This window comes from Lepisma saccharinum, chromosome 22 (genome assembly GCF_977018435.1).
Source record: "Lepisma saccharinum chromosome 22, izLepSacc3.1, whole genome shotgun sequence".
Lineage (NCBI taxonomy): Eukaryota > Metazoa > Arthropoda > Insecta > Zygentoma > Lepismatidae > Lepisma > Lepisma saccharinum.
The window spans coordinates 14,426,549-14,448,999 of record NC_139250.1 but is presented as its reverse complement, the minus strand read 5'-3'; the positions used below and the strand labels follow the sequence as shown (position 1 = coordinate 14,448,999).

At 36.0% G+C, this 22,451-nt stretch overlaps 1 protein-coding gene across 1 annotated transcript in view; it reads left to right on the top strand.

Moving 5' to 3' along the window:
- The window catches only part of ldbr (lariat debranching enzyme), a 50,426-nt gene extending 28,443 nt beyond the window's left edge, over positions 1–21,983 (top strand). The window contains exons 6-9 of the mRNA XM_083143670.1: positions 1,771–1,848; positions 7,348–7,490; positions 9,140–9,696; positions 20,614–21,983. Of these exons, the coding sequence (XP_082999796.1) occupies positions 1,771–1,848; positions 7,348–7,490; positions 9,140–9,696; positions 20,614–20,756 (921 nt within the window). The 3' untranslated portion in view covers positions 20,757–21,983. The remainder of the gene's footprint in view (positions 1–1,770; positions 1,849–7,347; positions 7,491–9,139; positions 9,697–20,613) is intronic.
- The last annotated feature ends 468 nt before the right edge of the window (positions 21,984–22,451 follow it).

Genomic DNA, 22,451 nt, shown 5'->3' with positions numbered 1-22,451 from the left:
TCCCGCACAACGATGGTGTTTCTCGGGTTGTTTAACATTCAGGCTGATATGACTTTGTGTTGCGAAAATGACCGATATTAGTGTCGAATCCTAAGTTTACTGGGTCGCTAAGATGAATAGTGACTCTCCCAATCTCGTTCAACTCCAAGTTCATTTTGCACTATAGTTAGAATTCATTATTTTCCTGTCTAATAGAAGATTGGGATAAATAAATACCCGGGCAATGCCAAGTAATCATCTAGTATTAAATAAAATAATGGGCCATTCCCCATCTAGGATGAAGCCTGAAGCATAATTTTTACATGCAATGATAATAATTAAAATAAACAATAATGAAATAATTAAACTCTTCTTAAAGTGCAGCTTCAGTTTTCAGCTTGGGTTTTTCATTGAATAAAAATACATATTTTAATTTCCAACTATACCTAAGTAGGGGATGATGAAATAAATGTTATGGAAAAGGGCAAGAAAAAGTCAGGAATTTTCGATTTGTTATTTTGGTACACCCCTGATATTTCTTCACAACAAACATTTTGTGTGATGTATTTCTTTTTAATCTATAAGGATATACTTTGCATTTTTCTTGCACCTAAATTTCCATATTTAAATGTGTAAGGTTTATTAAAATTTAATAGGGATGGACCGATTAATCGGTACTCTATCGGTATCGGCCGATATAGGCATATCGGTTTATCGGTAAAATTACCGATTATTTTACCGGTCCGATATATCGATAAATATCTGATAGTTTAGTTCAAAATTCTGCCATTTTTGTTGTAATTTTTATGGATAATCTCCATGCCATACTTTTTAAAAAGTAAATGTCTAAATATGCAATTTCTCTTGAACGGCAGTCACTTTGAAACACACATTTTTTAAGGTGGTCAATGAACCTTTCAGGTTCTTCCAGAACCATTTCTAATTTTATATCGGATCGGTAGAATATCGGTTATCGGTATCGGTAAATTGTATATCGGTACTTTATCGGTATCGGCCAAAATTTCATATCGTCCCATCCCAAAAATTTAACAAAAAATAGTGTAAATTTTTATCTTCATTAGTAAAAAGAGATGGTAATAACCTCTTGTACTGCCTCACACACAAATTGTTATCTGGCTTACAGTTAATCTGTATTAAAGTACCTGTAAAAGTTATTTGGTTACTTTTTTAAATGCAGTACTCAAAAAAATTGTTGCATACTTTGAAAACATCGTGGGGCACCACTGTGCCCTTATCATTGCCTTTTCCTGCAGGAGCACAGAATCCATCGCACCCATCGCCAGCTAATACACCTAACCTCAACTGCATCAAAAATGCATGGACTCGTCAGTTTTCCCAACCCACCACAGACCCTCCAATAGCATACCGAAGCCACCATACAGAAAGAGGTCCATATTCCTCAGGATACACTGGACAAGCATGCCACGTCGTGTTGAGAGGTGCATATGTGCTCATGGAGGCCCATTGGTTCCTGAAGACTAGGAACCAGTGCTACCGTGTACTTTTCTCTCTTCTTTAATGTAAAACATTTTGACTTTACTGTCAAATTGAAAATTTTGCTTTCTGCCACATTTCTTAGCAATCCTACTTCCTTCTGTAAATATCACATTATGCAACAATTTTTTTGAGCACTGTAATATTAAGTATAAGTGAGTTACATTTCAAACAGAGTAACTGTAACTTGGTTATTTTTATGAAGTAACTTTGCAAATCCTGGTGAGTATAGTGAACTAATATTGTAAGGTAACGTTGTTTTTTTAATTTTTTTAGGAGTCTGACTCTGACCAAAAACAGGTTACAAAATTTCTTGCACTTGACAAGTGTTTGCCTAAGAGGGACTTTTTGCAGGTTAGTTAGTGCTTTCTCTTCTTTTTTAATACATGTGCATTTAAATTGGATGTTGGAGGAGCATGTGGATAGCAATTTATCAAATGTGTTCTTAGCTGGCCCCTATGACAGAGTGGTTAGCACATTGTACTACGACGCCAGGGGTCCCAGGTTCGAATCCTGGCCTGGGCATGGATGTTTGTGAGTTTCTATTCATCAATTTCATCACTCATCCCCATCTTAGTTGAAAGTGGTACAACAAGCATAGTAAAATAAAGCAAATAAATCAATCAATCAACCAAATGTATTCTTAATGTAACACCTATTCTATTGTGAGAACTTTTGAGAACTCAATTTCCAATTGGCGGGCAAAAGGAAATAGAGAGAAATCCTAAACACGAGCTCTGGCAAAATAATAATAATAATAAAAAAACAACATCATAGAGACTTTATCAATGCCCACTATGTCTGCTATCATTGGAATACTGACCCGGCAAACGTTCCAAACAATGTCATTATTTTTGCCACATTTGCTTCTCTTGTTCCTGTAATAGGGCGATCCTGTCTATCGTCGTCTTCAACATCCTCTCGTCCCACGGTGAAGCATTTGTCATTCAAACATGTTCGCAAGTGACATTGCATTATCACCATACGTCTCCTGCAACAGTTTCACACACACACTCGGTGATTTTTTCAATTTCACCAGGATTTTTTCAATTTCACCAGGAACTTGAGGTTAATGCGCTGCTAGAGTTTCATATTTGCCATTTTAAGGGAACACGATTCTGGACATCCACTTTCAAGCATTGCTCGCAGACTAGCTACAAGTGACAGCGACCTGAGGTTTTGTCAGCTTCTTGAAGCTTCAAGGTTGCTTCCCACACAGGCTCTCCCCACTGCTGCACGTGCACTTCCGACAGGTTTGCCAGTCTCATTTTTTTAAACCAGACCTTGTATATACATAAGTTTTGTACATACTGACATTTGTTCTTCACAACACCCTCATTGAGGAAATTGTCGTACTGTGGCATCAAAGTTTGCAGTTCTGTGTTAAATAACAACCAGTTGTTGACTCCTTATGTAGGGTACATGTTTGTTTCAAAGTGCAAGGTAGCCAGCCAGACTTCATCATGGTGAAGAAATATCAATCACTTGTGAAAGTGCATTCTAAAGAACTTTCAGATCAAGGTTACATGTGACTGAGAATTTCACACCAAAGCAGCATAGTCACGAACTGCACACATGGGAATAAGAACTACAGTTTGTAAAAAGCTTTGGCTACACATGCACAGAGCTACATATTTGTGGTGAATAAAAAAAGATTTCAGTACAAAAACTGGACACGTGTTGGGAGGAAAAATGGTGTATAAAATGGCATTTCAGTAGGGGTGTGTGGGACAGCATTTTTTTGGTCAGGATGGGAAATATTTTGAAAATCCCGACATTTGATATGGTTTGTCGCGAAATTTTCGAAATTTCCCGAAGCTCTGCAAATCTTGAAGTCTACACGTCATTTTTACTTTGAGTGATTGTGTTTGCACAATCTGCTCGAGTTCCTGAAAAGTCGGGAAGTCATTTCCCGAAGTTGAGATCGGGACGGGAAATTTTTTTCCCAATTCCGGTCCCGACATTTTGGGATCCCACACATTTCAGTGTTAAAATGTTGAATAAAACCATAAATTTGATTTAAAAACTAAACTTATTACACAAAATAAACTTTTCTCTTCTAATAGCACGTTTATGTACTTGTCAGAGTATTGAGTTCATTCCTGAAAATAAGTCAAATTTTGCTTCTTAAATATTTACAACAGAATTAATCAACTTTCTGTGATTAGAACAACTCGCGAGATAATTCAGACTTCAGAAAGTCTCATGGTGGGAACTAAACTCTAAATACGGTGGAACCTCGATTTTACATTTTTCAGGGAACAAAGCTGAAATGCTTAAAATGCAAGAAAATTTAAAATTTAGGAAAATTTTTATAAGATTTTGCTATTTTGAGACCATGAAGATTGAATGTATAATGCAGGAAAATGTAAATTTGAGGAACGTAAAATCAGGGTTCCACTGTACTGTGTTGAAGAGTTTATTTCACATTTTGCAGTTAATTTTGCATCATTTCGTGACAAAATATCGTAGGTTTGAGTTGGTGTTTTAAGTCCACTTTATGCACAGTAAGGCTAATCAGGACTGAACCTACAGTTTAAATTGGGATCTGAACCAGTATGTGCCTCCACCGGGTATCGAACCTGGGACCCCTTGATTACAAGGTGGCGACGCTACCACTGCGCCATCGGGAGGCCCTAAAATATCATAGGAAAATGCACTTGACACCTTTCAAGAACATGAAAAATGAACATTACAATGTGTTTTATCAGAATATACTATGATCTTGATCTAGCACAGACCCAGTCTCCATAAATTTCTGGTGCCATGGACAAGTCGTAGAATGAGATGGCAGGATTTTCCCATACTTAGTATGGAAGTGCCATTGTGTTTGTGGAACTTATTGTTTTTTTGATTAACCAAGCAACACACTGCTCTTTCTTTTGCGGGGATCACAGTTTCATACATGGCCTACTATGACAGTAAGATATCTGAAACAAACAATCGCAATGCAAATTAAGACTTTGATATCTAGTTTATTACACAACAAATACCATGAGCTTACATGATACAGGGTGTATGTAACAATGTGCAAAGTTGTAAAGAGACTTTGTAGACACCCTGTACATATTCATATTGTGACGGCCATTTTAGAGAATCATCAGATCTGTGGAATATGGATATATTGATCAATACCACCTCTGTGCTGGAGTGGTTATCACAGCCTGCTGTGATGCCAGGTGTCCCAGTTTCAAATTCCTGCCTGGGCATTGAAGTTCTTTTTGAGTGTCTCTTTACATCATGTCATTCTCATCTTCGCAGTTAACAAAAAGTAGCAGAGAATTGAAGTAAAATAAACATAATGAAGAAAACCAATAGAGTATTGATTAATGTGTCCTATCTGTATGATAAAGATTTGGTTGGGGTCATTTAAATAAACATTTTTGTGTTGTTTCTCTTTCTCTACCTTAACAGTAGCTTGATGTAATTTCAGTAAAGCCCATTTTAGACGAAAGCATTTTCCTTAGCATTTTTCTTAACATTTATGCCATAACGAAAATGCTACCGTGTAAAACGAAAAATCTTATGGCATTTCAGATGCCATGGCATATTTCATGGCATTTCTCAAGGATAGAACCCGTCCTATTTCCGTAGCATTTTTCGTAGCATAACCAATCAGAAGCGACCTCTAGGTCACGAGTGAAGATGTAATGGCAGCCACATGAGATGTAAACAATGTATCACTTCACATTTTAAAATTATTTTCTTGTAGTTTATGGTTATTACAAGCATAAGAAAACAGTTTTTCTTTGTGACGTTTCAGGAGAACACACGCTCCCTTCATCAGACTTTTATTTTCATTTTCACTAAAGATACAGTTATAACAATGGTTAGCAATTTTTTAAACAAAAATAATCCATTATATAATGGATGTTGTCAATGTTACATTGTTGTAATATAGCAACTTAACTGTGAAAAGAAGCAGTTTTTGATCACATTATTTTTTTATTTAAAATTATGAATCCCAAATATCATCAGGTAATTCAAATTCATCATTGTTTTCACAAAGTCTCTTGATGTTTTCTGTTACATTAAATTTTAAAGATGGTGGCTTACTCCATTTGTGAAGAAGAAAACTCCATACTGGATCTATGTTACCATTTTCGTTATTTAATTTATTCCAGTGTTCTTCTGCTTGTAGTAACTGGAAACTACAATGCAAGCAATGCGTACATACAAGAAAAACATTTTTAAATACCAATAACTATTGAACCAAGAGGAATAACGTTTCGTATAAAACATTATTAGTAGAGTCCGGAAGTTTGGCAAAATGCCTCTTTTTATCTACTGCATATATTGATAAAAATTTTCCGGATATACGTTTTTTATGTTGTTTCGAATGTTTTAGAAGCCTTTTCATTTTGCCTATTTTGGACCCCACTGCCTATTTTTAATTATAATGCCTTTTTTTGCCTTTTTCAACGAAATTTGACCATTTTTTTAAAAAAAATGTGTAGCCTATATAAATTATTTTTCTCCCAAAAAACGTTGTTGGCATTTATTTTTCTTCCGTTTATTATGTGAATAATTTTCGCCTTATTTAAGTAATATTGAACTCATGCATGTTTCAACATTGCTGAAGGAGGAAAGTGTGAGAAAAAAGTATTTCATGCTGATTTAGGATATTGCCTTTCAGTTAACATTTCCTTGTGCATGATTGTCTGCTGGAGTGGTTGATTTCGAACACAAAGAAGATATTTCTGAAATCTCCCTCTCGAACCCGAAAATTTAAGGAAGGTGCATCTGAGCTTAGTTTACCTCCGCAACCAGTCTTGACCAGATGGGGAGCCTGGATATCAGCAGCTATATATTATGCTAACAACCTTGAAAAAATCAGTGAGGTAATATATGCTCTTCCAGAAAATGAAGCATCTTCAATTCATGAAGTGAAAAAACTCCTGTGCTATTCAAGTTTATTTTTGCCAGAGACAATTACAATTATAGCATCCATGAAAATCTACGAGGAATCTATGTAGCAGATGATGGAAGTGCTAGGAGAAAAGGGGTCAGCTGTTGTGGAAAAGTGCAAATGGGTAGTGAGTGCAAATGAGGACTTGAAACAATTTAAACAATTTGTGATATTCTAAAAGGTGAAAATGCTGTTATCAAAATGAGTCCAGCTACATTAGCTTGTTTTATGTATGCTCCAATAACTTCTGTCGAAGTAGAAAGATCATTTTCTATTATGAAAAACATTCTCTCTGACAGACGACTATCAATGAATGTTGAGAACTTAAAAAAAAACACCTTGTAGTTATGTGCAATCAAGACGGAGAAAATTGAAATGCTCTTCCCAATGTAGATTTTAACATGTTGCCAGAAATTATAGATAAAAGTAAGCGACTTCCAAATGTGCCTTTTTTCGGTTTATTTTGCCTTTTTTTTTCATTTTTAGTGCCTATTTTCCACATTATAAATGCCTTTTTGCCTGCCTATTTTAACAAAAATAAATGCCTGAACTTCCGGGCTCAAATTATTAGGTATAAAATGATGGCGCTGTTTAAATACACACCTTACAATGTTTACTGTTAATGTATGGAAGAATATTTTAGTCGTTTCACAACTGTAAACACTGTGCACTCAGCATAGATGGTGTAACTCAACATGCCTTTCATGCTGTATATGTTATACATTACAATCACAAAAGCTAACTGAAAAGTTACATAAAATGCTTCCGTGTAAACTACTATCTGCTATGAGATTTTTGGAAGAATTTACATAGCATTTATGCTAGCAAAAATGTTAAATGAAATGCTTTCGTCTTAAGCCGGCCTTAGGCTCGAATTTATTTTTATAAGTCCTGTTGTGAGGGAAAAATTATTTCTGAAATCAATCTTTTTTGTCTCCTTTTAGGTTATTGATCTGCCCCATAACGAGAAGAAACCAGTTGAACTGGAGTATGATGCTGAATGGCTAGCAATTCTGTTTTTAACCAATCATTTGCTTAGCATTAAACCCACCTTGAATTATATGCCTGGACCAGGATTTTCTGGCAGGTGAGTACTTAAGTAAACACAATCATCATCTCCATGTGAAAATGAAATGCCTGGGCATGGATATTCTTTGTGAGAGTGTACCTTCATCTATTTCATCATATCATCACTCATCTTCATCTTCGCGATTAGCCAAAAGTGGCAGAATAGCAAAGTAAAATTAATCAAATACCCCCCATTGGCTTCACAGTGCTTAGGAGAGTGTCTATTGACCACGTAAAGGTAAAGCTCCCTGTGCATACAGCACCATGCCATGAAGGCTCATTTAGAAGATGTGGGCTCCCGCTGTACAATTCCAACCCCCTTAGAAATTATCCTGTGTAAGTGGGTCGTTGAAAACATTACATACAAGAGTACATACGAGGGTCGGCCAAAACGTCTTTATTATCGTAGTGAAAAACAAGACTGAAGCCAATGTTTGTGTTTTACACGTAAGCGCACTTCCCTCTATTGGCAGCCCAACAGAATTAGCCAGCACCATAGTCCTGCGGCATGCTGCTGGAGCATCGCTTCCAAGATGTCACCCCTAGTGGAGGCAGTGGAAGTGCGCACAGTGATTCGTTTCCTGATTTTGAAGGAGAATAACGCAAAGGCCATCCATGCGGAACTGATCAGTGTGTATGGCGAAAATGCCCCATCCTATGACAGTGTGGTAAAGTGGCACAGGCTCTTTCAATGCGGAAGCACACAGTGTCGCCACCTTCAAAAAAGGGGAAGATGCAGAAGTCATCGGGAAAGGTGATGCTGATCATTTTTCGGGACTGCCACGGAAGCTTGCACCTCGCAGATTACGCTCGGAAGGGTCAAACGATCACAGGAAGGTACTACCAGGACCTCCTGACCAAGTTACGGGAGGCCATCAAATCAAAGCACCGAGGAAAACTCTCCAAGGGTGTTAGTCTGCTCCATGACAATGCATCAGCTCAATCTGCACAGCAGAAAGTGACACACGCAGCTGCGTTGGGTTTCGAAATTCTGCCCCACCTGCCCTATTCACCTGACTTTGCACCCAGTGACTTCTTTCTCTTCCCTCGCATGAATAGCCTTCTGCATGGAAGGCATTTCCATGACGACGACGAGGTGATTGCCGAGGTGAAGCAGTTCTTCGGCAACCTAAATGGGGAGACTTCTACAAGCAGGGCCTCCACCAGCTCATCCACCTCTGGGAGAAATGCGTCGCTCTGTGTGGTGCATATGTAGAAAAGGACTAACCCCCACCCAGGCGTTCATAACACCAGCTCAATTTCATCACTACGATAATAAATACTTAATGGCCTACCCTCGTATGATTACATCAAAATTCTGGTAATATTCCGACTTACACAAACATTTCTGAATAATCAAATTCAAAACTGGCCTCACTAGCAGAGTGGTTGTTAGTGCACTGTGTTATGGTGCCAGGGGTTGCAAGTTTGAAACCTGGGTAAGACATGTGATTGTCCTATCATCTATTGGACATCCTGTTATTCATACTCATCATCCCATTTAACCTTTAGTTACATAAAATAATCAAAACAAACGAAACTCAACTATTCTGAAAAATGAAGTGCAAGGTTTTAGTAGAATGATATAAAAAGTCTTTTTACTATGTTAATTATATACATAATATGGTCATATAGTATCAGTGAGATCCTTTCTTTCTGTTATTTTAGATGGAATTTCACACCAACTGTCGAAGAGATGGAAACTATTTCCAAGAAATTCAGTAACGATTTCCGTGTCCCGACAAATTTTACTCAGACAGCGACTCCATTCAATCCACAATCGTCCCCAAGAAGGGTGAACCAGGCATCGGCACAGATCAATCCGCAAACGATGTACTTCTGCGAACGATTGGGTATTGACGATCCGATGTCTCTTTTAGTTTACGGTGACGAGGGTCACGGAAATCCAAACACGAGCTTCATCAACGAGAAAGAAGCTGCTGAAATCACGCTTGTCGAGGACCAAGGCAACAATATCACATACATGTCGTTGGACGGCGAAGAAATTGACAAGGACTTGAAGTCTTCAACGCCAAACGATGACCAAGACGATGAGTCAAGTACCGAGGAAGACAGCCTATCTGATAATAATCTGTGCACGACAAGTTCTCCTGTTCAGATCTGCAGGCTAGGTAGGCGAGAACTTAGCCTACCAAGTCCAAAGATCAGTATTGCTGATCAGGATGAATCAGTGCAACTGCTGATGTGCAAAAGGCAAAAAGAAGGTTTGTAATTTTGATTTGTACCTTAGCGTGCATGTTAAGTTTACCATTCTGTTGCATTTTGATTGAAATGTATGGCTTGCAACTTGTATTGCTTTTGTTGTTTCTGGACTGCATGTAAGTGCTTAAGACGTAGCTTATTTGCGTTACATTATGTTACCAAGCATAAAAACACTGGAGACATTCCATAGGAATATATCCTGTTTTTTGTGTCTTTATTGGATTACATGAGATGTGCAAAATTTGCAGTTATAAAAATTGTTGGGCAGCATTTTTAAAAGATCTGAGAATGATCAAAATACTTAGAAGGCATCGGCTGGTATCTGTAAATAAAATACAACCGACATTTTCCGATACCGATCGGCATCAGTATCGCCTCAGATCTAGTTTTTATGCTTGTGAACAAAGTAAAATATAAAAGAGAAGAAAAATATGCTTTAACAGTATGTACAGCCACCATCAGTAAAACTGGGACAAGTAGATCCTCAAACAGTTGCTTCAGTGCAATATATTATCAGTGTTGCCTAACTACAGCAATGAGCAAACTTCAGTAGCAAGTTTTCATGAGTAGATTCCCTCATCATAGAGCCCGGAAGTTGGGCAAAATGCCTCTTTTTATCTACTGCATATATTGATAAAATTTTTTCCGGATATACGTCTCTTATGTTGTTTCAAATGTTTTAGAAGCCTTTTCATTTTGCCTATTTTGCCTATTTGGGACCCCACTGCCTATTTTTAATTATAATGCCTTTTTTTGCCTTTTTCAATGAAATTTGACCATTTTTTTTAAAAAAATGTGTATATAAATTATTTTTCTCCAAAAAAACGTTGTTGCATTTATTTTTCTTCCGTTTATTATGTGAATAATTTTCGCCTTATTTAAGTAATATTGAACTCACGCATGTTTCAACATTGCTGAAGGAGAAAAGTGTGAGAAAGAAGTATTTCATGATGAGTTCGGATATTGCCTTTCGGTTAACATTTCCTTGTGCATGATTGACTGCTGAAGTGGACAGGTTGATTTCGAACAGAAAGAAGATATTTCTGAAATCTCCCTCTCGAACCCGAAAATTTAAGGAAGTTGCATCTGAGCTTAGTTTACCTTCGCAACCAGTCTTGACCAGATGGGGAACCTGGATATCAGCAGCTATATATTGCTAACGACCTTGAAAAAATCAGTGAGGTGATAGATGCTCTTCCAGAAAATGAAGCGGCTTCAGTGGAAAAACTCCTGTGCTATTCAAGTTTATTTTTGCACATTATGGTGCATTGCCAGAGACAATTACAATTATATCATCCATGAAAATCTACGAGGAATCTATGCAGCATATGATGGAAGTGCCAGGAGAAAAGGGGTCAGCTGTTGCTGAAAAGTGCAAACGGGTAGTGAGTGCAAATGAGGACTTGAAACAATTGAAAACAATTTGTGATATTCTAAAAGGTGAAAATGCTGTTACCGAAATGAGTCCAGCTACATTAGCTTGTTTTATGTATGCTCCAATAACTTCTGTCGAAGTAGAAAGATCATTTTCTATTATGAAAAACATTCTCTCGGACAGACGACTTTCAATGAATGTTGAGAACTTAAAAAAAAAAAAAACACCTTGTAGTTATGTGCAATCAAGACGGAGAAAATTGAAATGCTCTTCCCAATGTAAATTTTAACATTTTGCCAGAAATTATAGATAAAAGTAAGGGACTTCCATATGTGCCTTTTTTTCGGTTTATTTAGCCCTTTTTATTATTTTAGTGCCTATTTTCCACATTATAAATGCCTTTTTGCCTGCCTATTTTAACGAAAATAAATGCCTGAACTTCCGGGCTCTACTCATCACCATTGAGTTGAGCAACACACAACGCATTGCAGTGAAGCAAGTACTTCAGGATCTACATAACCCATTTTTATTGCAGGTGTCAAGAAAACGTAATTTTTTTTTATTTTTTTTTGCCAGCTTATGAGGAATCTTCCTAGCTGAATTTCTTGATGAAAAGGGTTAATTTTGGCATGTTTAATATTATTTTTTGCTCTTGTATTTTCCCCGTAAAGGGAAAAAAGAGGCTTTCTTATATACTAACTATTAATTAAATTTTAGAAAAGTACTTTCTGTATGTCGTCATTGAGTGTTGTGTAGTGAAATTTTCTTTGTGCTGTTTTGTGATTAGCTGACATGACTTATTAATGGTTTTCATTTTTGAAAATGCATTTTCTGGATATCTTTAGTCAACACTTGTATATGGTGACCACAATAATGAAGTTATGGACATATGAAACTTTCGTGTGTGTAATTCCCCAACCCTTTTGCTGTTTAATGTGCTTCATTTTATATGGATTTATTTATTTATTTCACCTTCTTTTATATTCCTTCACGATAATTTGTGGATTGAAATACAAGATGGGACACTGGCTATGTTTAGCAGCATATAAAAACCCATTTTTGGTTTAGTTTACCGTAAGTGAGATTTGTTTTATTCTGTTCGATGGACTTTAAAGCATGTTTATTTGTGGCACTAGCACTTTCTGTGTAAAACTTGTTATTGTGTTTGTAAATACATTATTGAATTTTTGTTTAAAGAAGGTAGTAAGTGCTGCTATGCTGTTGGTATAATTTATTTTTATTGACAATACTGTGTAACAGATTGTGGCAAGAATATTAACTTCATTGTGAATTTAAATTGAACAATTACTTGAGATAATATTTATATAAATCCTGCGACAATTGTTGATGTTTCAAAAGTGTATAAAATTCAACCTTCCCAGTAATATAAATTGTACAGAGTGTTTCCAAAGTTGTACAACCCAAACTTTGATTGTCTATAACTAGTGAGGTGCCCAGGATTTTCAAAAGGGTATTAACATATACTTTTTTTTTTAGTAGTTAGCTCTCATTTTGCCATCATCTACTCCCTTTGATGTTCCTTTTATTTTTATGAATACTGGATCAAAGGGAACGAGGGTTATAACCCCCACCCCCTTGGGCACACCACTGTAACATAGAAAACTGCATTATGAGCCTTTGATCAATGGAGATACTTTAAAATACCTGTGGTTGCTAGTTTACTCCTTACAAAAAATTATAGAGATTAATGGTAGCTTTGGTTTGAATAAATGTTTTTGCATAATGACAGGTTCAGGGGAGAAAAAGGGGGGAAAAATCGCAGGATTATAATTCATAGTCTCGTGATGCTTGTCTGTAATTTTTGACTAATGTCACCCTGAATTGTCATTTCTAAAAAGATTGTTAAATCAACTGACTACATTGTTAAATCAACTGACTACCATACATAGCACACTGTATTTTGGGATGGTTTTTTATGCTATATAGGTATGCAATCAATTGGAGCACATATTTATAATGAATAAAATATCAGGATTTCAGTACAAGAAAATAACCACTTTTGTGGATCAAAAGTGGTATATAAAATTGCATTTTGGTATTATTATTGTGAATATGATCCTCAATTTGTTATAAGAACTACACTTATTACACAAAATAAATGTGCTGTTAGGTGTGAAATGTTCATGTATGAGAGTTTTAAGTTTATTTCTGTGTAAAGGAGTCCATTTTTGTAATATTTGCAGCAGAATGATACCATTTTTAATGGTTTTGCATAAGTCACTGGATAATTGAGGCTTCAGTAAGAGTTGTGTTGGTAAATAAACTATGAATTTCGTGTTTAAGAGATTATTTCTCATTTTGTAGCTCATTTCACATCATTTTGTGACAAAACTTTGCAGTAAAATGTACCTCATGCCAAAAATGTGAAAAATGAACGTTAGAACATGTTATTTCACATTTTGTGTTTTCCTCAGAAACAAAATATGCATTCCTCTAGCAATCAACAAAAGTCTCGACTGTTCCCCATACTTGTGTGATAAGGGCAGATCTGTTTAGCCATGAGTATGCCTGTAATTTTACCCAAGCCCATCTCCGTGGCAGACTAGTTTGTACACTGCACTATGATGCCAGGGGTCCCGGGTTCAAATCCTTGACTGAGCATGCATGTTATTTTTGAGTGTCCGTACATCATCATCAATTTCATCATATCGTAACTCTTTCTCGTCTTTGCAATTGGCCAATAGTGGCAGAAACGCGAAGTAAGGTAAACCAATCAATCAATTTTACCCTTCTAGAATATGGAAACCAGGTTTCATGTACCTGTTTTTATTTCTTGTAGTAAAATACATTTATTTTCTTTCTCGGAGAGATTTGAGGCCAGGGTGACAAGTGACAGTCACCTGGAAACAAAGCTTCAGAAATAAATGCAGCCTTTCGTATCAAATTGACACGACAAGCTGCACATGGGCTGTTTTTGTGACTTTTTGTTTGTCGCTTTGGTGGTATGAAACCTCAGTGTTGCTTGTCACTTCGGGTCTTACATAGTAAAATACTTCCTTTAACTTCTAGTTTACTGCATAGAGAAAAAAAATATTAATCTTTTGTACTGTGAACACAAACTACACTAGTAGAAATAAAAGATTATTCGGAAGAGCTTGGAAATTAACAGAACGATACCAATCTCATTGCTTATTGCTCAAATGAGAGTAAAGGTACTGTTTTGAAGATCAAAATCGATCTATGGCAAACATGTAATCACAACAAAAGAAGAAAACACCTGCTCATATCCTAACATTTCCCGAGCATACATTATTTGCACATAATGATGTGTCATTAATAAAAAATAGATATTAAGATGTAACCAGGGTTCCCACACACCTGGAAAACCTGGAAATCTCTGGGAATTTGAAAAAATACAAAATCAGGGAAATCTCAGGGAATATCTTGTAATTGAAGCTTCTGAGAAGTAAAGTTTCTTAATTTGCTGTATCAGACATTAAGTACATTTCTTGTTTTATATTTCAGTCTCGGTAACTTATTATTCCTTTTTAAATCGGTACTAATAATTGTCACTTCATTTTTATATGTTTTAAAAATTCCAATAAGTTGTTTGTCTTAACTATTATTGTACGCATTACAGATTAATTGATATTGTATCCATTTATAAACATCTATGAAAAGTGTGAAAATATTTCAATGTTCTATATCAGATATGTTAGAAATTGTTTCAGAGTTGTTTAAAGTTCTAGAAAACTGGTCATCTTTGTTCTTAATTACATGCAAAGAAGTGTAATTTTATTTTATTATTGAACTAGTTTTGTTATTTGCATCAGAAAACAACAGTAATAAAGAAGGTGAGGATGGTATGGCTATGGGGGAAATGGAGGAGGCCATTATAAAATTATAGTAGTCATTTACTGTGCATTCAATACTCTGGAAAAAATATGAGGATTCTGGAAAACTCAGGGAAAGTGGATTTGGAGTTTGCGTGGGAACCCTGTGTAACTTTTGTGTTGTTTGCAGAACCTAGAATACAGTTTTGTTGCTTCCTTCATCTTCAAATTGAAAGAAAAATGTGATTATTGGATTTATTTGTATAAAATTTATAATTTCGTAGTAGTCAACACTGGTGATCTCGTTTTAGATGGAGGAGGAAAACTCCAAGCATCCTGCTTTTCTTGGAATTCCCAATGCTTACCAATACTGAAACCCTAGAATCTCAACATCATTAACATGTTTTATAAATTCTTAAACAAAGTAACTGCTGTGCTATCTGTGTGGAATTTGGAACAGTTACAATAATATGTTGTTATAAACAATTATTCATCTTTGTGATTGTCTTCACATGTAGGGTATCCAGGGATAAAGATCTACACCTGTCTGTCTTTCATTTTTTCATTGTTTATTTTGCTATAACAGGAAGTTTCTCTACAGTATTAGGTAGACCAGATCCATCCTTACTTCACAGCTGCAAAATATTCTCAAAATTTACTTACTGATAACAATATGTAAAATGTGAACATTTACAGAACTACACAACATGTACCAAACACCCAAAAGCATTCGCAGTATCTGTACCCATGGCTAACCTATATGTTTTCCGATTCCAGTGTATTCCCCTATCTTTGGTTATCTTCTATCCCTATAAGGCTGGAGAATGTGTATTTTTGGGGTAACATTTAGGCTCATATTTCCTGCAGATTTGAACTTTCACTGTGTACTGATTGGGGTGTATTGGTTTCCCCTATAGCACCCGAAAACAAAGTGGCTCGTGCTTCAAAGTAAAGTGCTGAGGGAGTTTATGGCTGTAATGTAAATTTTCACACAAATCATTAAAGACACTGAAGATCATTTTGAGAGCGCAAACAGTGCTTACGTTGCTTGTTCTGCTATTATAAGCTGAGAAAATAACAATAATATACGCTTGGTTACTTAATAGGCGTCAGGAATGGGGGTCGAACAGTTTCGTTAACCTCCTAGAAGCTGGCATTGTTCATTTCAAGTTACACAAGAGTAGGAAGCTTGTTATTGTTATTGTAAGTAACAGGAAAAAGTTCAGTTAGAATTCTAACAGAATAACCAAAGTAAAAAATGCATTAGATTGTAAAAATTAAGTGAAAATTACAGAAACAAGGTTATGTTTTCATATTCTACCACTTAATCCAAAGCAATTAGACTTTTACGTGAGAGATAAAACTTTATGACCAATTTTCCCATAGCTTTTAAACGTTGTTCTTGAACGAAGTGTGTAAAAGTTAATAACAAAAGAGAATAAGTATGCATTTCAGTACACTAACTGAATTGTAAAAATATAATAACAGTTATGCTGGATATTGACTCAGCTGGTGGATCAAGTAGAAAAACCTCCCCAATAATAATGATGATAAATTTGGGATAAAATAGGTTTATTTTTATTAGATTATGTCAGTTATTATTTTATAATAATAATCAACCATGATCATAATAATTAGTAGTTTTAAAATGACCTGAGCCCTCCTACAAATTTCTGCCAACGCCCACCAAACAGTTATTCTTCTCGACTTGCTCTTCAGATCACATTCTTGGTTACAAAACCCTTGCTCTAAGGATGTGATCAATCTGATGTGCAGTGTATAAATATCAACAAATTTTGATCAGTATTGGAATCTGAAAAATTCCGATATTTAATGTTCTGGTTTCAAATTTTGATCATTCAGGAGTCAGGACATTGATAAATTTCACACAGTACCCTTCTGAAAATAAATAACTAATGAATGTAATTTTGAAGGTCTGTAGCAATGGTTTCAAATGCCATAATTATCCATTCTTGCGAATACGTATCAACTGTTTGTACTGCCTGAGCTCAAAGGCCAGAAGAATCTGCTCAAATCTGGCAACACACAGACAAGGGCAAGCATATCATTGTAACTACAGTAGACTCGCGATTATCCGAGCTAATTGGGACTGAGATTACCTCGGATACGGAAAAACTCTGATGATACGGAGATAATGTGCTAATAGGTCGTAAATGACGAAACAACACTTAAAACTGTATAGTAATTATTTATTACTAGTACAACATAAATGAGAAGATTACTCTTTCCGCTCGCTTAGAATAGGCCTACACAGACTTAAACACCACCGTAACAATCGGATACACCGACAATGTAACGAACACGTGCAGTGCAGACAGGGAATTGACTCGATAAACAAACGGTGGGGGGGGGGGGCTTGTGTTATGAAGCGCGATGTTTTCCAACCACTCCCTCGGTTAACCCGGAGCCTCAGTTAATCGCAAGTCTACTGTACACACACATTTATTATAATCTTTTTCATAGTAATACCAATTATAATTGGTAGATACAATGAAACTCAATGGGTATCCAACCAACCATAACTAAAAGAGCCATCCACAGACAAGCAGCAAGATAAAAAGACTGACTCCAAAGGCACAGTATGCAAACCATAGATCCCTTGGTTATCAGAACGGATTAGTGGAATTGGTTCAGAATTCAAGTTTAGGACATCATTCAGCAGTAAGAAGGCACTAAGAACCATACTATCATACACGTGGGCATTGCCAGAAATTTTTGCAGGGGGTCGGGTAAATGATAAAAGTTGAATACTAAAAAAGTAATAAGTGTTAATACATATATATATATTATTTTATTATTTCGAATAAAATTTATTTTTGTTAGTTTATAATATTTATATTATATCATAATTTTGAATTTTTCTACTGTCTGGTCAGTGTTTCCTTTTACCTTCTTTGATTTATATATATATAAACAAAAACAAAAATAAATTTTATTCAAAATAATAAAAATAATAATAATTATTATTATATAAATGGGGAGACTCGATCCACCAAACGAGTGAATAGTAGCACAACTATTTTCCACTATTTCTTTTGCATTTTATGCATTTAGTATCTGAAATGCATCTTTTGCATGTCTCGTTCAAGAGAGACCACAGAATTTGGAAAAACATTTTACAGAGTATAAGAAGGGGGACAAAGGGAAAGGAAACCCCAAGGGATTTAAAGGTGTATACAGAATCATATGCGAATGTGGAAAAGAGTATATAGAACAGACTGGTAGAAGCATGCTTGCAAGATGGGGCAAACATGATGATGACATTAGAGAAGGGGCCCCCAAAACAGGGCTATCGGAACATATTATCAGGAGTGCACGTAAAATTATCAAGGGGAGGTTATCAGAAAAGAATAAATTGAATAGAAATGTTTACGAGGCTGCAAATATTTGCATGGGCAGAAATGTAAAACTTAATCGGGGCGATGGTACTTTGGAAGAGGGATGGGTGAGGCTTTTCAAAAAGTGGGACCATGCAACGAAAAAAGAACCTAACATTGGATTCCGTGTTACTCCGGAAGTCGTCAGAGCTGCCGGTGTTGAACGTGAGTTCGCGCTGGATTGGTGACGTAAATGGAGGGGAGAGTAGGAATGGGATAGAGGGGAAGTAGCTGTCACCCCCTCTCCAACTGAAGTTGTTTCACCAGTGCCAGCTGTGCAATCGTGTGTGTTTTTACCTTTTTTTACAAGTTCCCGTTTCTAAGGGATCTTAATGGATACGGGTGTTTTCGTTTTTATGGGTTTTCTAGATAGTGAGTTTTTAAATTGAAACATGCCAAGGAAGGTTTCTTAAGTGTCTTTAACCCAACCCTTTACCTAATCCTCATATTACACTTTACAACGCAGCATTATGTTTTAGTGCTTAGATATTATTATCAACCTGATGAAGGGGGCAGTTGTACCCTGAAACGTCGTTCTTCAACAAGTGCATACTCACTTACATAAGTAGTTCTTTAAACTAATTTTATACTATTTGTAGTATTGTTTATATCAATAAAATCAGCCTTCATACAGAAGGTTGTTCGCTTTATATCCGACCATTTTTGACGAGTACTCACCTTAACAAATACCGCGCCGTCACCACCGATCATCTTCTATTGGACCCCCAGCATTGTTGACTCACCCGGCATCGCAGTTTCCATTGCAGCAAGCTCCGGCGCAGGACAGGCATGGGAATTCTCTCCCACTCCTCCTGCAAGCTTTCCATAGACCATCCAGGGTGCGTGGGCGGCGATGTTGAAGACATCGTTTCAACAGTCCAAATGCCCAAAAATTCATTGGACTGGCATCGGGGCTTTTCACAGGAATGTCTTCAAACGGAATGACATGAATTCCTAATTCCTCTGTCATTTCCTGATAAAAACGTAGTGATGTTCTGGCGGTATGACTCGAAGCCTTGTCCATTCCATACAATTTTGGGATGTCTCTCCGATAGATAGGTGTCAGAATGGAGTCTTGGAAGTATCTGGTATTCACCTTCACATTTTTGTCCACCTTGCGTATCATCAACTTACCCTCATATCCGAATCCCGTCACAACCATAAAGCCACGAGGGAAACTTTCCCTGCACTGATGAACAAAGTTGCTGCGCCCCTTGCCATCAATGTCACGGTATGTAACACTTTGCGTGCAGCTTGTGTGTAACGGGCCACAATAGTTTTTGCAGTAGTCACCCCGAGTGTTTCACAATGCGTGTGTATGAAAACTTAGCATGGAAAAGGGCCATTACATAACCCTCCCAATACCGGTTGATTTTCGGCTCCATTTGATAACATTCACTACCAACACTCACGCACCTACAAGGTCAGACACAACACTGCTCCCGCCAGCAGACCCATAGTTCCAGCATGATACGCCAGGTGACAGCACCGAATCGACAATGGTCGGATATAAAGCGAATGGTCCAAAGCCCTATAAGTCATCCCAGTGTAGAATTCAAGCAAATATGGTCCCCAGTTCTCAAAAATGAGAAATAGTAGCATAAATGGAAGAAAGATTAGTGGAGTAGAGCACCGGTCTGTCATAGGTTCAATCCCCATCACTGGCAAAGGAAAAGTATGTAATACTCAATGCAGGTGCTATTCTTACAAATCCATTATCTGATTATGGAAATGAGAAGTTTCTGAAATGTTATCTGTAGTAAAATAAGGAGAGTTGGGAGTCTGACAATACTATACCATGGAGCGTTTGCTGGTGCAGACACGGATTGCAAAACCGGCACTGCGGCAGAACAATGAAGATCGCCATGTACCTGTTCCAGAGACACTCAATATTTTACTTGACAAGTTGAGACATGCGTCGTTAAAGCCTTCCTGCATCCAAGCAAAATGGAGTTTTAGAGGACATTATTTTCAAGCCACACTGATGTCTGTATTGTCCATGTTTTACACTGTATTAAATGCCTATGTGCATATTTTTATTTCATAACCATATATAGTTACTACAAGCACTCACCATCTTTCCGTTGTCATTTGAAGTTGGTAGATAGATATTCACCACCCTGTATATAGTAAATAATAATGTTTTCCAGTACAAAGTGTAAGACAATGTGTGCCAAACAAATCATGCATGTAACTTTTTTCATGGTTATTAAAAGTATGATCTTATTGCAACATGTCAAGCAAATTCAGAATGTACACATAATAAAATGTATAAATGCACTGGCTGTCAAGAAAGAATATATTAAAAGTACAAGGAATAAAATATATTCGCTGCACATCTGTGTATTTCAGGTGCTTCCCAAGAAGAGCCTAGTGGTGGCGATGATTTGAGCGCAACTTCGACTGAACCTGAAAATGAAAACACGCCGGTACTTCACAAGAAAGTATTCAAGAGACGGAACCAGTCGATATATTCAAGCACAGACGACGAATAGGAACTTTTTCCCACAGATTCACAGTACCAATATTTTTAGAACCTGTTATCTCACTTCGTACATCAATATAGTACAATATTATCTCAGTTGAAATACAAATTGGTGTTATGTGAAAGACACATATTTAAATAATGTTAATTAGGAATATTTTTATCTTTTGGACGATGATCTCGAAACACTGTTCTACAACAAAACAAGACAATAGCTAAGTAGTTAGATGCAAGTTTTTACCATTCACAGCCATAGAAATTATACGATAATTGGAAACAATTATTTGTACTCACTCAAGTTCAGTTGACCTGTAGCCATTGAAAAGCTCCTGTAAGAAGTCATTGTCTTGAAATTTAGAATATGATAGAATTTTTGGGTTTTAAAACATTATTATGAAAAAGTATGCAACAAGAATTTTATTAGAAACATTTGTCTAAGTGAAGTTGAATTTAAGTGATGACGCTGAACTCAAACTCTTGTCTTGTTCCACCTGAACCTTTTTAAAGTGACATTTGAAATAATGTTAATGATTATACAACATTTATAGTAAGTTGTATTGATCAGCAAATACGAAAAGTTATAGTGCACATAATACAAATATTGCACAAATCAAATTATTTGCTGTAATTATTTATTTACAAAGCGTTAATATTTTTAAAATTAAAATTTTGACGACACCAATGAAGTGAACTTCCCATTAGGTGAACAAAGTTTTATAATTTCACTTTATGCGGTAATGTAGCATTACAAATGTATTTACTACTCATGAATTACTTTTTAACGATCTCTTTTATTATGTAAATACAGTAAATAATTTTTAATGAAGCTAGCAAGAATAATGTTTGTAAATAATGAAGTAACAAACTTTAAAATAACAATTTTAGTGTAATTGCTAGTATCACAATTTTTGAGATACGGGTATAAAAAATTGGTACAAATTATATATATTGTTTCTTTCATTGATTTATGGTTGTTACAAGTACATGAAACAATTTTTATTATGTTTCTGGAGAACACATGCTACTTCTGAAACTTAAAATATATAGCTTTTTATGTGCTTTTAACAATCACAAAATGGCGAAAGTAACTGCACAACACAAGCAGTATATTGAAGAAAAATTAACATGAAATGTAAATGTAATTGAAATAATAACTTGTTAATGATTTGTCTTGAACAATTTTAAAAATAAATGCAATTTTTTGTACAAAATAATTTTTAGAAAATATAACATCTAAATCATAGAAATAGTGTCTTTTTTATTCAGTGTTAGTTATATTGGGTATAGTTACTTAGTAACATGACTGTTTTTTATTTGTTTTTTTAAAAAAAATGTTATTTAAATTATTATTCTCAATTGCATTTTATGTACCCACACTGCTGAATGTTGTCTTTTCTCTGGCCAAAGCAAATCTGAAGCTCTTGCCATAAGAAACTCTTGTGTTTTCTTGTAAGTCTCGTCAATTAGCTCAAAATAGTTTTACTTCGTGAACTTTTTTCTTCCAGATGAAGAAAATATGCACCCAAGTCTGGCCAATAGAGTCCATGTTCAAAAAACTGCTTATTCAATGGTAAAACATGTTGAGATTCCAACTTCGAGTCTTGGCATGACCATGGATGTTACTGTGTGTGTCGTCATCAGACTCATCATCACGATTTGTAACTCACAAGCAAATTGGTGTCTGCTGACCTCACAATGCCTAAAC